We start from the raw sequence: 18,170 nt of genomic DNA on the forward strand, positions 1-18,170 counted from the left end.
CTAAGTACGTCGACTTCAGCTACGATATTCACATACCTGAAGGTGCATAACTTAGATCGACCCCACCCCCACCAGTGTAGACCAGGCCTAAGATTATGTTTACTGGTGGAGTGAAGTGCAACTACAGAGAAGAGTCTATGTTAGGGGAAGTGAGCTGGGTAAATTCTGCTCTCATCTCTCTGCACCAGTGCTATCGCCTTCTCTCACACCTCTCCATAATTGGGAGTCTTTATATCTCCCTAGCTTTCACTTCTCTCCTCCACTCAAATAGGGCTCCCCAGCTTTTTAAGATAAGTTTGTGCTGCCATCGTGTCACAAATTACAGTCATAGTCACATATGTGTCTCCAGGATGAAGGGTAAAACCCTTGCCTACTTCCTCAAACAAGGAGTGCAGGATAGGTTGTGAATAGCAGGAGCGGGACTGTTTGAAAAACAGTGGCTGAAGAAATTTTGTAGGAACTTCCACAGTTACTGGGCTAACAATCTCTAATCCCCCTCCTGTTCCTTCCACACGTACCCCTCTTTAGATCTCAAGCTGTCACCTGTCTCTCAGGATGGAATCATGCAATTCTCGCACTCTCAGACTAGGCCCTGAGTTGCAGTCCCTTCCCTCTGTATCAACCATGATTTACCTCAGCAGGTCTCACATATCCAGGCCCTGAAATTCTGTTCTCTCTGGGGCAATGATAGCAGTAATCAAACAGCCTCCTTAAAGCAAAGTATTATTTATTTGGAACAAATGCGTTTCAGAAAAAACATAACTTCAAAACAATAATAGACTGTATGCATATCTAGCTTTTCCTTCAGGCTTACCATTTCATGGCTCTGGGATAGCCCAAATTATTAGACACTCTCCACAGAGTATCTCTCTTTGTGTTAGCCTATCTCCCTAGACAGTTTTTGGCAAGTGACACACGCACCCTTTTCCCTCCAGAAGGGCTCTAACACTTTAGCATTCTTTTCATTTCCAAATGCCAAGCTTTGCCAAAATAAGTCTTGCAACTTATTAGAGTGAAGATAGCATTACTGAAGCTAGTCATTTCTATGATTCTATAAGCGTACTTTTCAGTGTTCTTATCTGAGAAGCCAGTGTGTCACCTTCATATACACAGCCAGTTGAATTCAGCCATTATGAGAATACAATAAACATTCTACTACCCCCAATATATAATAACTTGAGCTCACTGACCAGGTCACATACCATGTTCAGAAAACTATACATAGCAGCACTCATAACATTATTACATGTCTGCTTCATATCTGACACATAGACTTTCTAAGAAAGAAAAAGAATAATGAGGCATCATAAATTTCAGTCACAGGTGAACATTTTGGAGGAAGTTCTGAGCTATCGAACAGAGGAGTTTATAATGGACCCTTAACTAAAGCCCTGTCCCATCACTGTGCCATTAGAAAATACAGTATGCAGTTATGAAAATTCTGTGTTCATTTATGCAGCCGGACTGTAAAACAAAAGGTTCAATAAAAGGTAAAATGAATGATCCCCTGCTTGTTCAACAGACTTTACTGAGGGGGAGGATTTAATATGTTAATTTTCACCACTGATGGCAGAATCATTGAAGATTTCTACATCTCGTCTTATAACTCTATCACAGCTGAAAGCAAAGCCAATGTTAGCAAAAAAGAAAAAAATCTGACAGATAACATTAAGATTGCCTACTCTGACCAAGTTTACTGCAGACATGCACCACATTGTATTTATAAGCTTTCAGATCAAAGACAACAGAAAACATACTTTGTCCTGTTTCCATTTTAAAAATAACATTGAATTAATTACTCAGGCATGCTCATATTATTTCTTTTAATTGGGAGAACAGAAATATTGCTCAGATGGAAGGATGATTTTGAAAATGTAGCACAGTTTGGGAATAGTGTGTGCACCAAGTATTTCACTCTTTTTTTTTTTTTTTTTAAAGATCAGGTTTATGACAAATTATAAACAATAATAAATCACAATTATATTCCATTACTTTTACTTCTACCAGATAGGAGAAGGTGGCACATTATGCCTTATTAACACAGCTGCATGGAGACTATGCTGAGACTAAAATGACAATGAATGGTTTTGCACTGATAGTTCACAACAGAATAGGGCAGAGAACAGTAGTGGTACTTTGAAGTCTATAGCCCTATGTGATAGTCAGGGATAGGATGTGAAGAAAACAATGGTAATATTCCTGGCTACCTCTTCCTTTGAGATAAAATGCATTCTTGCACTCACATAGTCCAAGAATTATATATTACATGTGGATGTAAAATTAAGTCCCAAGAAGTCTATCTACATGGATCTAACTGCAGGAACAGACCTAATAGGGGGAGTGGGGGCTCACTTTGCTCTTTTATGGAGTGGTAAGATGTGCTACCCACTTTGCCACCAATACCACTCTTCCAAAGCCTCTGCATGGATCTGACCCATAAGGGTTCGATTTTGCCCTGTGTAAAGAAGTCATTTTAAACAATTTGATTTATTAAAATACTATTTTTGCTATAAGATGTTAAAACTGGAAAATTACAAAATACAATGTATGTTGTCATAAACCTTAATAAGAGGTAGATTCAAAGTAACAATTTATATATTTTATGTGTTTGAAAAGTTATGTGTGTGAGTATGTGTATTTGCTCCACTCTTCCTTGAGTCACTTCAAAACCAATACCTGTACGGAGGACAATCATTCAAGAACATCCCAACAGAATGTTAGTAAATCAACAGAATGAAGCTGCTTTAATAGTAAATTGAGTTTTACTCCCCATAAATGTTACAGCTTCGAGCCCAACAAGCATGAACCTGAGCATGGCCCTTGAGAAAAGCTAGTAACCATATGCATCACTCCACTAGTGTAAGAAGTTAGTGTGACTTTCTTAGGGCCAATTACAAAAAATAATTTAATTATACTGATGGGTTTAAATGATATAAAATACACATATGCTCTTTAAAAAAAACAATGACAAATTAAATACAGTTTGAACCCTTGTTCTAGTTTTCTGCAGAGTCTACAATTATCTGAAGATATATTTACCAAGTTTAAAATTGTGATCACACAGCTATAACCTGCTGAGATTTCACACCAGAACTGAAAGACCAACTTTCAATGAAAGCTCTTAAAAGCCTTGGCAAGACTCTTTCCCCCCCACTTACTTTGAACAGTAGATTCCTCCCCACCCCCATCCATAACCACAAATCTACTAGAAAACGTCTTACTCACCCTGCATTCTTGGTGTTCGTTTCCTGCGATCCCTGAAGGCTGCCCCTGACTGCAGGGCCTCCAGCAGATTATCCATCACTCCTGTCTCATCACCCTCTGTGAATAGGGGAAAAAGTAAAATTAATCTCAGTGCAATTAAAGTGAGACTGCAGGAAAAAAAGAAAGCAAAACTGACGTCAGATTTACATAAAACCTCTAAATTAAATTCATATATAGTATAACATAATGAACGCTTCATACATACTCCTGACTAGTTTGCTTATGATGCTCTATTAAGCAATACTGATGACAATCCCACTGTTCTTTCAATTTAAAGACCTTGTCCTGTGTATTATTGATGACATGTTCAGTATGCAAATAAACAACTGCTGATCGGTGACAGCTACTTGATGGTTAAGAACCTTATAAGCTATTCCTGAGCAAGAATCTAGTGACCCTATTTAATGGAATAAATGCACGTGGCGAGGTTTGATAAAACACAGTGACTTGAGGTTAAATACCAATTGTGTTAATATTGCAAACATTTAAAACAGTCTGCTTCTATCTCAGAGATCTATAAAATAAACACATTTCTTTCCATTTATTTATTTATTCATTCTATTTATACTGAATGCCTACTAATTTCACATGGGTTCTCCTTGGTCTTTCAAGTAGGTAGCTTTGAGAAGGAATAAAAAAATGCCTTCACTGCTAGACATATATCTGAACTCAGTACGCAGAATGCCATTTCTTTCTTGCTCCCATTTTTTCGTATTCAGGGAGGCAAGCCATTAGGCCTTAAATTGCCTGGCTCCCTGGAGCATTATGGGAGGTTGGTTAAAATGATTAAATTCTTTTTTCTATTATTCATTTGAGTGTTTAACTTTCTTCATGTTTCAATTTGTTCTGCTATTAAGGGCTCAGGGTGGCATGTAATAATGCAAGAAATACAGGTCAAGGATTGCCATAAGTTGTAACTGCATCAATGAACCATGTCTCTTGTTCTGTTCGTGTGTATATGTTAAGATCTAAATCTCAAAAGCTGACTAGACTGAGTGAACAGGTAGAGTAATGCAATGTTGAATTTTTATTAGCATCTCTGGGACTTTTTGTTGTCAACTGAATATTAAGTACCTCACTGGACAGTAGGAAGACAATTAGTTTACATGAAAGATTTGTGTCTTTGTAAATATTTTTAGTCTGTGAATCATGCAGAAACAATAGGATGCTGAAAGACATATTCAGAAGATACATTATCTCTGTCTCCCCCACCCCCTCATTACTTTTATAGCACTCTTCCGCTGCATATGGTTCTTCAATTTGGTTCACTACTACATATAGATTAATTGGGCCACATTCAGACCCGAAGTAAGAATATGCCAATCCCATAACAGTCCTTTGTTCATATTTGTAGACGACAAACATTAGCGCAAGTTAAATGGTAAACTGAAATTGTAAATCAATGCGATAGAAAACATTTAGCATTCAGCAGGTGTGGAAAACGTGTACGTTATGTGGCGGGACATGGAAGGCAGCATAGCCAGAAAAGCAACCAACAGAAGCCTCTAAAATAGCAGGCTGATTCTGATCTTGTTTTATCCTTAGTCCACGAAAGCTTATGCTCTAATAAATTTGTTAGTCTCTAAGGTGCCACAAGTCCTCCTGTTCTTCTTTTTGTTTTATCCTTGTGAATCTTTAACCCTTGATGTCATTGGAACTACTCCTTGTGCCACTTAGGTCAGAAGTGTGTGTGTGGAGGGGAAGTGGTTGTTTTTACTTACACGATTCTGTTAGTTGTTTTTCCTGCACTGAATTTATGTTCAAAAGATAAAGATTTAAGAGAAATGAGAATGAACTATTACAGCAAAAATTTAGCCTCAAATGCTTATCAAAGCATGAAAGCAAAAATATACAGTACCAGTTTCAAAAATGGACTGAATATAGTCACTTCGTATGTAAATTTAGCTGTTCTATTATAGACCTTATGTGCAAAAATTAATAAACACAGTGGTTACCACTATGCATTTTAGAAAAATTTTAACTGCATTTTCAGTTAAAATAAATAAATAAAAAAGTACAGAAATAATCTACTAACTCCTTTAACACCTCACATACCTTTATACAAACTCCCACTACTTTACAGTGGGTGTCACTGTCCTACCTTTAGTTATTCTGGCAGCTAAAACAACAAATTTTTATGGAATATCAAAGTAAACAACTGTGTAACACTAGACATGGACTACAGAGGCTGTGTTTTTCAGAATTTTATCAGTCAGATTTTAGTTTTGCAAAAGCAGACCTTGGGTTGGGTTCAGATCTTAATTAAATTTTATCTGAACCAAAAGTTCTCAAGTGACTAACGGGAATTGGATAGGAAGTTCCACTTTGGGCTGCTCTTCATCTAAAAGTGATGAGTATGGTTAGAATGGAATTTCAGACCTCCCTAGCAGCTTTTGTACCAGGTAAATAAATAAAAAGATCTTGGGTAATGTATTTAATTTGTTCTACACCACCTGCAAAGGTACAGCAACTTGTAAAAGGAAAATCTCCAGTTTAATAAAGTTGAGAAACCACTATCTAGCGCAGGTATTTTATATGAAACAAAAATAAATATTACATTTCTTTCTTCCCAAATGGCAAGAACATTAATGGGGTGGGAGTTTGACTTGGCCTCAAGGAATGAGGCAGCAGCTTCTCAGTTCACCCTTTCTTTCTTGATGGAGTCCTAGCACCAGGAGGGAAGGGGTTATTAGAGAACATGTATGTGAAACTTCTCTCCCTGCAACATCATGCCGGGAAGAGCTGGAATCTGAGGGGTCCCTGTTTTCTGGCCCTCTTGACCACTTGATTACTTGTTGTGAGGATCCTGATTGGCCCTGGGTAATGAAGATAAAAAGCATGTCTATACTGCCCTGCAATTCGAATTTGGGGGTGTGAACAGCAGCGCACACCAGAGTGCTGTGCTGTAATCCCCTGGTGGATGCTGCATGTATGAACTTAAAGGTCCCTAGAACACACTAATGCGAACTTTGGGGAAGTATAGACATGCACTAACAAGGAGACTAGGGTTTATCTCAATTTACTAACTCATAAGAAAACTATTAACTGCCTTGTTTTCATTAGTTTTTTCCTTTTTACCTCCTATTAGTTACAAGATAAGAACACATCTTTTTTTCCAATGAAGACAAGACCACTGAGTTTGTCCTCATTGTCTCTAGTTTTGTTTTACGCTGCTTTAGCCTGGTGTCAGATTGCTGAAATGTAGAATACTTTTGGAAATAATATTTTGGGATAGGAAATAATTTATACCATAATGCAAAACTGGCCCATGTGGCAACTCGTTTTCTTTTATTTCCTTTCAGCAACAAAGTGTGAGAGTCCAGTGTGACCACTGGTGTTTTTCAAGCCCAGTCAAAGAGATAGCCTAATTGTTACAGGAAGTGTGAGGAGTTGGTATAATTAGAGCAGGGCCATGCTTCACACCTCAAAGCCACATTTTGTCTGTTCCCCTAACAGCCCAATGATTGCTTTGTGATGCCCACAACTGTTGTGCGGTCCAATACTGGAAAACTGAACTGGATAGGACTGGTACCTGCTAGGTAGCTTGGGAGTGATCTAATTGGTTCTGATTCTAATTGGTTATTTAAAGCTAATAAAGTTGCAGCCTTATTTTAACCACGTCACTGTCCTGTGTCTTATTCCACAAGTGTTAAGGACTTTGCAAATGTCACTGTTTACAGATCTGCTGAACTAGCACAGAGGTTGGTCTGCTAAGTTTAGATATACACCACAAGTTCTGTAAAGCTTGGGGCTGTTCAGAGCAGGAGTTTTGATTCATGCCCACCTCTACTCTTAGCAGATTTTACATTCAGGTTTTTTTTAGCCAAATTTTAATAAAAACAGTAAAAAAAGCACGGCTGTTACTCTGAAACCTGGAATAAAAACAGTGTCTTTCAAAATTATTTTTATGTACAACCCAACTTCAAGAATACAAATAAAAAGTTTACTGCAGCAGACCTATATGCATTCGATGATTTTATTATTACAGCTCCATTACAAAAAAGGGCGTGCATGTAGTATAATATTAGCGCAAACATATGTAGCATTATGGTAAATAATACACAAAACTACAATAACTGGGTCATCTGTAGTCTGTGTAATCTCATTTGCGGTGAAAATGCCTTTGTGTAGTCAGACATCAGACTGAAGGGGAAAATAAAGACATGGATCTTCTTGCACAAGGAAGCACTTCAGTATTGCTATGCCCAAACCAAGACAACTCAAAGAATGTCCACTTGGTCACTAATAATTTCTAATATTTTAATCACATATTTGTTTTTAGCAAAAATAATCAATTTTGGTAACGAGTGTGTGTTGTACGTCTACGCTTACATGGACTGCAGGTGAACTGAATAAACATTTTGTATTTTGAAAAAATTAACTACGTCTTATAACTCAAATAGCACATGCCCTTGAACAGAAGTGACACTCAATTTCAAAATCAACAAAACCCTCCAGCGGGCAGATGCTGTCCACCAATTGAAGCTGCCAGTAAATGTAATATGGGTAAGGAATGGTAAATGTAAAATGTAATGGGTAAGGAATGGTGTCCCTAGCCTCTGTTTGTCAGAGGGCGGAGATGGATGGCAGGAGAGAGATCACTTGATCACTACCTGTTAGGTTCACTCCCTCTGGGGCACCTGGCATTGGCCACTGTCGGCAGACAGGATACTGGGCTGGATGGACCTTTGGATGGACCAGTATTGCCCTTCTTATGTTCTTAATATACAGTATTAGTAACTAGTATTTAATTATACTCAAACAATACAAGAACTCCACATTATAATCCAATAGTTCCCTGCTTGTTACATGTTATCAAGAATAGGTCATAACTTTTTAAATGCCTTTGAACCACATAGATCCAGCACACAACCACTCACAAATCTGTTTCAATGGACACATTCAGTTAGTTTCCCTAGTCTGCTGAAATCTGTGTTATCTGGTTGGCAGAGCAAGCAAGTTTGTCACTTCTGAGTGGTCACATCAGTATTGCAATAGGAATTGATTATTCAGTCAATAACATGCAATTCAAAGTTCTCAAATGCATGGCTTTACATACTATTCTGACACAGACAGGTTATATACGTACACAATTAAGTCATGATGACTCATTTAACCAATATATCAAACATGGTATCAATTATTACAATGAAATAAATTTTGAATTCTCAAAGTATTGCTTGGTATTGGCAGAGGGCAGAGTGGATTACCTGGAGCTTTCGGAAACTCAGCTCACATGGTCCAATAGCCAAGCCACCTGAGCTGTTGAATCACTAATTAATGATTTACTTGCCAAATTAAGAATATTGCAGCCTTAAAATCAGTGGAGTTAGAAATCGCACAACCAGACAAGTACAGTCTCTCTGAAAAAGAAGTCTGTGGAAAAGATTATGACAGCTATCCATAGAGAGATGAATAGAGCTCTCTGCTACCGTGAAGGAAGAAAGAGTTTTGGAATGAGTCTTTGCTGATTTGCTCCTATCCAGTAAAAGAAAAGAAAAGAAATAGTTTTGAACCTGGAATAAATTATTAGATTCATCTGGACAGTGTAAATTACAGGAATCCAGAGAGTAACTCTCAGTGCCCATATATCTTCATGGAAGTTCAGTTTTACTTTTAACAAATACCTACAGACCCTGATTCAGGAAGTCAAGTTACTTAAGTACATGGCTAACTTTAAGCACATGAGTCATCCCATTGCTCTCAACATGTTGAAAGTAAGGCACATGTGTAAATAGCTTCCTTTATTAGGTCCATTAAAATTTGTACAAAATTCTGCTGCATATTACAGAAGCGAGCATATATACAGAAGAAAGACCTGCGAAGCAACTAAGCGACAGTTTGAGAGGAACCAGACATTGGAGCAAAGATTTTGTGGGAGTACATAACCTCTGACCAGAATGAAAAAAAAAAAAGAATGAGGTTGGACAAGAATGTGAAATAGCACAGAGACAGCAGGAATAAGAGAAATCCATCCGGTTGACTCAACCATAGGACTGATACCACAAACAGTTGTTAAACAGTCTATCACAAAACTGGGGATAATTTGTTGTGAATAGAGGCTATGCTCAAGAAACCTCAACTTGCAGTTTTCACCTGAGAAGCTAGACTTGCTTGATAAGAATCGTCCCAGAGTGTAGAATTAAGCAAAACTGTTCCAGGAAGTTTGTGATTAGTATGCGACAAAAGGATGAATTGGGTGGGAGAAAAAAAACAATGAGTTACCGAATCAATTGTTCTCTCCAACTTACGGTGTTGCATACATTATAGAAAGCAGACAGTCTATTTCTGTGATTCTTGAACATATAATGGAAAAGGAGGCTTAAGTTTTCCATTGTATACACTTTTTTAATGCTTTCTTCTACAAATGTGAACATATAACAGTAATATACTTTCTTAAATAGAGGACATAGCTGCTTGTTCATTATATTTATCAAACCAAATATCTTTAATAAACTATCTGATGGTGTGTGTGAGGGATGATCTTACATTTTCTTCATAAAACAACTGGATCTGAAACATTACAATGAATTCATTAAACTGTTGTCCAACTAATTAGCAACCTACAGCTACAGCTAATATAATATGGTATGTCAGAGAGTGAAGTAGATCAAATGGAAACAAAACTAAACTAAAAGGAAGCATGTCTTTCTGGGAGCGTTTAAATATATAGAGAAATCTTTAGCATCCTAATCTGTCCTCAAAAAGACAGTTACCTTTTCCGTAACTGGTGTCCTTCGAGATGTGTTGCTCATGTCCATTCCACAATAGGTGTGCGTGCTCGCCACATGCACCGGTGCCGGAAGTTTTCCCCCTAGCAGTACCCGTAGGGGAGCAGCCCTAGTGACCCCTGGAGTGGTGCCTCTATGGTGAGGTATAAGGGGAGCAGCGCGCTCCCCCCACCCTCAGTTCCTTCTTGCCAGACAACTCCAACAGAGGGGAAGGAGCGCGGGATGTGGAATAGACATGAGCAACACATCTTGAAGGACACCAGTTACGAAAAGGTAACTGTTTTTTCTTCTTCGAGTGATTCCTCATGTGCATTCCACAATAGGTGGTTCCAAGCTATATATCTGTTGGAGGTGGGTAGGAGTTCACAGACTCTCGGGACGGAGTACAGCCCTGCCGAACCCGGTGTCCTCCCTGGTTTGGGAGACGATCGCATAATGCGAGGTGAACATGTGAACCGAAGACCATGTGGCAGCCCTACAAATGTCCTGAATGGGAACATGGGCTAAAAAGGCAGCCGAGGCTTGCGCCCTAGTCAAGTGTGCCCTCACAATCGGCGGCGGGGGGACTCCCGACAGGTCATAACAGGTACGAATACACGAGGTGATCCAGGTGGAGAGCCGCTGAGTGGAGATCGGCCAACCTCTCATGCATTCGGCCGAGGCGATGAACAGCTGCAAGGACTTCCTGAACAGCTTAGTACGCTCCAGGTAAAAGGCCAGAGCTCGTCTCACATCCAGCATATGGAGGCGCCGCTCCTCACTGGACGCATGGGGCTTGGGACAGAGCACCAGCAGAAAGATGTCCTGACCCATGTGGTAGATGGAGACCACCTTGGGGAGGAACTAAGGATGTGGTCGGAGTTGGACCTTATCCTTATGGAATATGGTGTATGGGGGCTCAGAGGTCAGGGCCCTGAGCTCCGAGACCTGTCTAGCTGACGTGATCGCGACCGGGAAGGCTACCTTCCATGAGAGGTGCGACCAGGAGCATGTAGCTAGCGGCTCAAACAGGGGACCCATCAGCCGGGCCAGCACCAAGTTCAGGTTCCACTGCGGGACTGGGGGCTTAACATATGGGAAGAGTCGATCCAATCCCTTAAGGAATCGGCCGATCATAGCATTGGAGAATACCATGTGCCCCTGCAACAGTGGGTGGAATGCCGATATGGCTGTCAAGTGCACCTTGACAGACGAGGGCGATAGGCCTTGGGCTCTAAGGTGAAGGAAGTAGTCTAAAATGAGTTGGATTGGAGCAGCCATGGGCGAAATGCCCCGATCGGCTGCCCACCGGGAAAACAGACCATTCCACCACATAGGCCCGGTGTGTGGAGGGCCATCTGCTTTCCTGGAGTACATGCTGAACCCCTTCCAAGCATGTCCTTTCCTCCCGGCCTAACCATTGAGAAGCCACGCCATGAGGTGGAGTGCCGCTAGGTTGGGGTGGAAGAGGCGGCCCTGGTCCTGGGAGAGCAGGTCCAGGCGGGATGGCAACGGCCACGGCAGGGCAACTGCCAGGCTCATGAGAGTCCGGAACCAATGCTGCTTGGGCCATGCTGGGAAAATCAGGAGGACCCAGGCCTTCTCCAAGACCTTGCCAATCAGAGGGATCAGGGGGAAGGCATAGAGAAGCTGGCCTGATCAGGATAGGAGGAAGGCATCGGAGATGGTGCCCCCCTCCCTCCAACCCCCCCAACCCCCCTCCGGAGCAGAAATGGGACACTGGCAGTTCTGCCGAATCACGAACAGGTCCACCTGGGGAGTTCCCCACTCTTGGAAAATCCTGTGCACTACCTCTGGGTGTAGTGACCACTCATGCTGAGAGGAGAAGTCTCGGCTCAGGCGATCTGCCCACAAGTTCCAGGCTCCTGGTAAGTGGTGGGCTTGTAGGCAAATGTCATGGGCTATATAGAAGTCTCACAGCCAGAGGGCTTCCTGGCAGAGGAGCAGGCCCCACCTTGCCTATTGATGTAAAACATCGAGGCCATGTTGTCCGTGAGAACCCTGACCACTCCGCCTTCCAGGTGTGAGCAGAAGGCCATGCATGCCAGCCAGACCACCCTGAGCTTCTTGAGGTTTATATGCAGGGTAACATCCTGCGTGGACCACTGACCTTGGGTCTGAACATTCCCCACACGGGCTCCCCTCCCCAGGTCCGACGTGTCAGACACCAGCTCCACCGATGGGGGTCTGCCCCTGAATGGGACCCCGTGAAGCATGTTCCCCAGGGAGGACCACCATTATAGGGAGATGATCACCAGTTTGGGCACAGGGAGGACTTTGTCCATCCTGTCTCTGGACTGGGAGAACACCAAGGCCAACAAGAGCTGGAGGGGCCTTATCCTGAGTCTGTCATGGCGTACCACATATGTGCACCCCGACGTGATCCAGGAGCTGGAGGCATGCTCTGGCTGTGGTCATGGGGAACCTTGTGACTGTGTCGATGATCCCTTTCAGGGTCTCGAATCTGTCTGGTGGGAGGGAGGCCCTGGCCGATGTGGCGTCCAGGACTGCCCCGATAAATTCTATGCACTTCACCAGGACTAATGTGGACTTGGTGTCGTTTACCAACAGGCCCAGGGTGGCGCACGTGGACAGGAGGAGTGCCATGTGATCTCACACCTGCGACCTGGAGCTGCCCTTGACCAGCCAGTCATTGAGATAGGGGAAGATCTGAACCCCACGACATCTGAGGTAGGCCGACACCACAGACATGCACCCTGGGAGCAGTGGACAGGCCAAATGGGAGGACCATAAATTGGTAGTGTTCCTTCCCAACCGTGAAACGGAGGAAACGCATGTGTCCCTCGAATATATGAATGTGGAAGTACGCGTCCTGCAGATCAAGGGCGGTGTACCAGTCCCCGGGATCCTGGGAAGGGATGATGGAGACCAGAGAGACCATGCGAAACTTGAGCTTCACCATTTACTGGTTCAGGGCTCGCAGGTCCAGGATGGGCCTCGGTCCCCCTTTGGCCTTTGGGATAAGGAAGTAGTGGGAGTAGTACCCCTTGCGTCTGAACTCCGCTGGCACCACTTCCACCGCTCCTAGGCCCAGGAGCCGCCTCACCTCCTGCTCAAGCAGGGCCTCGTCAGAGGGGTCCCCCAGGAGTGACAGGAACGGAGGGTGGTTGGGCGGGATAGAGGTAAACTGGAGGGTGTCGCCCCAGGAGATGGTGTTGAGGACCTAACGGTCCAAGGTCAGCCATGACCATTCTGGGAGAAAAGCACACAACCAGCTGGAGAAGGGAAGCTTTATTGCAGGTGGATCCCTGGTATGGACTGGTAAGTCGCCCCCCGGCATCCCGTCAAAACTGATGTTTCCCCACCTGTTTGCCCTCTGAAGGTCCAGGCTGGGGGGCAGACCGGGACTACCTCTGCGGGTGTTTCTTATAGTCCCATGACTTTTTATAAGGGGGCTCATATTTAGAGTGGGTGGCCTGGATGGGAGCCTGCTGAGGCTTAAACTTGGTCCTGGCCAGAGCCGGGACATAGAAGTCAATTGTGCAGGAATCTTTCAGGTCGTGCAATTTCACGTCTGTCTGTTCTGCAAACAGGGCCTTGCCATTGAACGGAAGGTCCTGCAAAGACAGCCTCGACAGCAGGAGCCACAACACCCTGGACATCGCAGAGGCCATAGACCTGGCAGCCGTATCTGTGGCATCTAATGCTGCCTGCAGGGTTGCCCTGCTAGCCGCTGTACCCTACTCCACCAGAGCCTTGAACTCCTTCTTGTCATGCTCCTGGAGGGAGTCCTCGAATTTGGGCAGAGAGCCCCACAAATTGAACTCATACTGCCCCAGGAGGGCCTGATGGTTTGCCACCCTTAACTGGAAACTCGAGGATGAATAAACCTTTCTCACGAATAAGTCCAGCCTCTTTGAGTCTTTATTTTTCCGAGTAGGGGCTGGTTGGCCCTGCCTCTCCCTATGGTTGACTGACTCGACCACCAGGGAATTGGGGGCAGGGTGGGTGTACAGGTATTCATGCCCCTTGGCAGGCACAAAGTACTTGCGTTCCGCCCTCTTAGAGATGGGGGGGCAAGGAAGTCGGGGTTTTCCACAAGGCGTTTGAAATTTTTGCTGCCCCTTTGTGGAGTGGGAGAGCCACCCTGCCCGGTGCCGAGGCTGAGAGGACATTGAAGAGGGAGTCTGAAGCTTCCTCCACCTCCTCAGCTTGAAGCTCGATGCCACCCTTTTCAATAGTTCCTGGTGGGACTTAAAGTCCCCCTGCAGAACAGGTGGAGGAAGGGCTGTAATCGCCTCATCAGGGGAGGATGAGGATAGGGGTGCGGTACTCTGCGTACCCACCTGTACCAGAGGTCCCACCACTTGGTCACCCTCCGGGAGCGGAACCGGAGATGAACACCTCACCGACTCCTTTCTGGGAGGCTGAGAGAGGGAGGCCGACGGTCCCTCTGAGGCTCCGGCCACTGAGCGAGCCGCCACGGGACCCATTGGTACCAAAGTGCCAGCCTGTTCAGCCTGACTAGCCTGTCCCATGGACTGAAGACTACAAAGGGAGGCCAGACTGGCGTACGACCTGCCGCTGTCCCGACACCGGGAGGAGCGTCGGCATTGGGAATGGTGCCGACCACGAGACCGTAAGTAGCAGCTGCTCCGCGATCGGCTCTGATGGGTGGATCCATGACAGCAAGGTGCTGGCAATTGACGCCTGGGACTACGGGAGTGGTGCCATGGCGGGGTCCTGGAGTGAGATGAAGAACGGGAACAGCATCGATGCCTGTAGCATGATGCGCTACGGTAGCCTCTTGGAGACAAGGACCTCCGGTGCCGTCTATCCTGGTCTTGATGGGGTCCGCTCCCCTCACGAAGTCTATGGTCCCTCAAGGCAGAGCGGTGCCTGGAACCCCTGCCAGTCGGAATCCAGCCAGACAACCTGGTGGGGGTTGATGGGGACCAGCGCAGACTGTGCACGGGGAAGTTGCTGAGTGGCGAACAGCGTCGGGAACATTCCCTAGACCGCGAACGGTATCGACCAGACGACGACTGCAGAGATCCAAGCGGTGGCTTGCCTTAGAACCAGGGAGCCAATGGTGGTGGTGCTCCTAGTACTGGCAGAGACATAACGACCCGGGCCGCTTGCAGGGCCTCTGGCGTGGAGGGCACCCGGACATCCGGAGAGGTCGGTGCCAAGTGAGCCGGACTGCTCTGGACCACCTGAGTCAGAGGCCTGGAGGCCGATGGGGATCGAGAACTGCCCAACGTAGGTCTAGTTTCTTCCCCGGTCTTGCTCCGGTGTCTCGGCAGAGAAGACCTCTTCTTAGCCTTTTTGGCGTGTCACACGGATGGGGAGCGGTGGAAGGCACCAAAGGGTCGCCACATACTGAGACCGCGGTATTCGGTGCTGACTCGGAGCGGCGCACTGGAGTCGGGATCAACGCTGACTTCATCAGAATGGCTTGGAGCCAAATGTCCCTTTCCTTCTTGGTCCGAGGCTTGGAGGATCTGCCCATCTTGCAGTGATCGCTGAGATGGATTTCCCCCGGGCGCACTAAACTAAACTAACACTAATCTAAACGACTTTAGCTGCAGGTACTACTATGAAAGAACAAGAGTTCAAGAGGAAAGCTGCAGCCAAGCTGGCGCAGAGCAGTTCCGATGCACCTTAATTGGCGTCAAGAAGGAACTGAAGGTGAGGGGAGCGCACAGAGCCCCTTATACCGCACCATAGGGGCACCACTCCAGGGGTCACTAGGGGCGCTCCCCTAGAGTTACTGCTAGGGGGAAAACTTCTGGCACCCGTTCACGTGGCGAGCACACACACCTATTGTGGAATGCACATGAGCAATCACTCGAAGAACTTAGAATGTTGTTCCTTATATTTTGCTCCTCACCAATGGTAGCTGGAAATCAAAGGACAGCATTTAATCCTGGTTTTGTTTTTTTTTATGCTTAAATTAAAAAAATAATGTTTATTTAATTGTGCTTTTATACTGATTATATCAACAGTGAACAGATTGCTCTTGGATATAACTACTTAAATCTTTCTTTTTTAAATGTAAAAATCAAGAGAAATACAAATTTAAGGAAAAATGTTTAAAACACTTTTATATAAATGTTTTGTAATTGCTAAGGGGTCTCTCTCTTTCGGTACGTATAATCACCAATTTACTGGTTCAATATTTTAAATATCTTCCTAATGTGGCATTTTCCAGTTCACAGCTATGAAACACAGCAGGTGTAAAGATGCAAAACATTCTGTTCTACCACATGTGTGATAGTCGTTTGTAGGTTATCATAAGTTGGATAAGAACAGTGCAAGAAATTAATGTAGATCAGAAGTTGTGCTCATCAAGCACACCAGGTTTCTAAATTTACATGAATAACTATATGAATCTGACATTTAAGCCAGCTCAGAGACAGAGCAAAGAGATTAAAGTATCTTATTTTTTTATAACAATTTATTGGAACAGGTGGCACTTGCATTATATTGTGGATATGTCTGAAGTATTTGCAGAAGCTAGGATTCTACAACTTAGAAAAGCAATATATTTTAGCATAGTCCATATACTGCTAAATTAACCTAGTTGAATGTGTTGTAAAGGTGGAAATCACAAGTCTGATGAAATTGAGGATGATAAAGAATATGTTTATTTAGCACATTTTCCACAGAGCAACTACAATCCTTCACACATTTGTGAATCCATTCTCTCTCTTTTCAATGGAAATCTATCTTATCAAATATTGATTTCTAGTTCTCATCAAAAAGTGAGGAAACACGGAGATGAAAAATAAAATGTTTTCTTGATTTTGTTCTCAGTATGGGACTAGGTATTCCTTAGCTAAGATTTAGCAACCACGATGTTCTTTGATCTCTTCCCTGACAAATCTAATATGCTAAACCTTAGATAAGCCCACCTATATTTAATAGAAAGGTATTTGCTTTCCCATTTATAGCGCATATCATCAGGATGCAGATTACAGTTGACAAATCAATACAAGAAAAACTTTTTCTTCATTTAGTATTGCCGGAGTAGCAGTGACCACTACAGTTGAGATGCAAAAACAGTTTTCATTATAACCCTTCTTTTCTGTTGTTCCTAAACTCATTTTTGAGTGTGAAATGTGCTTTTTGTTTGCCATGGAAGCAAATCTCTATTGCAGTCATTCATTGAAATCTAATTATTTCCTAAATCTTTCCTATGTTTTTCTCTTCACCAGTATGCCTTATACCCTTCTTTTCCAGAATTATTGTTGCATAATTTGTCTATCTTTGACTAAGTTCTTTAGGGCAAGCAAGGGAAATGTCTTAACATGTTTGCATAGCACCTAAAGATTTATAGCATTATACAAAAGAAGAATAAAAAACAAAACCAAGGCCTGAAGAGCTTACAGTCATTAAAGATCCCAAGGAACTTTTCCAGGAGCTAGAGGTCTTACTTCCACATCCTGGGCAAATTCCACTTTGGATAATTACATTCTGTCCATCTTCATTCCTCATGGAGTTTTAAACTGCTGTAGTTCCCTCTACACTTCTTGTCCTATACTACACTGCTGTGGGCTGCTAATAGCTGCCACATTCCAATACTGGCTGCATTTCAAAGGTGAAAGGGTTAAAGAGTTTCACAGCTTTTGCTAGTTTGTGTAATCATAGTCATTGTATGTACAGACCGCTCACTCATAGAAAAGGCTTAGCATAATAAACCAATATAAATAATTACTATATAATTAATATTTGGTCACAACATAGTGTATGATGGTCAGGTTTTTTTTCTTGGAAGTTTTATATTTTTGTTCTCGATAGCACTTGTTTTCAATTTTCGTTTTCTAAATTCATTTTGTGTACAGAGTAAAAATGCTCTTGAGAACCAGTTCTCCTCAGCATTTTCTGCCAGAGTAGAATTCTGTGAATATTACCAACTTTTAATTAAAAGGAGAACAGGTTAGGCCAGTGTGAATGATAAGAGAACCCATATCTCATGTCAGTCTACAATACAAGTCAAGGCCTTGCATACATAACATTTAAACTCATTGTTTGTGATAACTTTACATAAGCCTGAGATCAGGTTAATAAAATGACAATGCTATGCTTAATTGTACTAGCAAGCTATAAAAAAGATTTCTAGAATTACATATTTTCCATTTTCAGAAAATATCACACTAGTCAAGGTCTATTTTAGCAGGAATGTATTAAACTGAAATGCATCAGCATTGT

At 43.2% G+C, this 18,170-nt stretch overlaps 1 protein-coding gene across 8 annotated transcripts in view; it reads right to left on the minus strand.

The window, feature by feature from the left end:
* DIAPH2 (diaphanous related formin 2) overlaps positions 1 to 18,170 on the minus strand; it is a 906,188-nt gene that overhangs the window by 153,275 nt on the left and 734,743 nt on the right. For all 8 annotated transcript variants that reach the window (XM_065557222.1, XM_065557219.1, XM_065557225.1 and 5 more), the window contains one exon: positions 3,226 to 3,321. In XM_065557222.1, the coding sequence (XP_065413294.1) occupies positions 3,226 to 3,321 (96 nt within the window). The remainder of the gene's footprint in view (positions 1 to 3,225; positions 3,322 to 18,170) is intronic.

This window comes from Chrysemys picta, chromosome 9 (assembly GCF_011386835.1).
Source record: "Chrysemys picta bellii isolate R12L10 chromosome 9, ASM1138683v2, whole genome shotgun sequence".
Lineage (NCBI taxonomy): Eukaryota > Metazoa > Chordata > Testudines > Emydidae > Chrysemys > Chrysemys picta.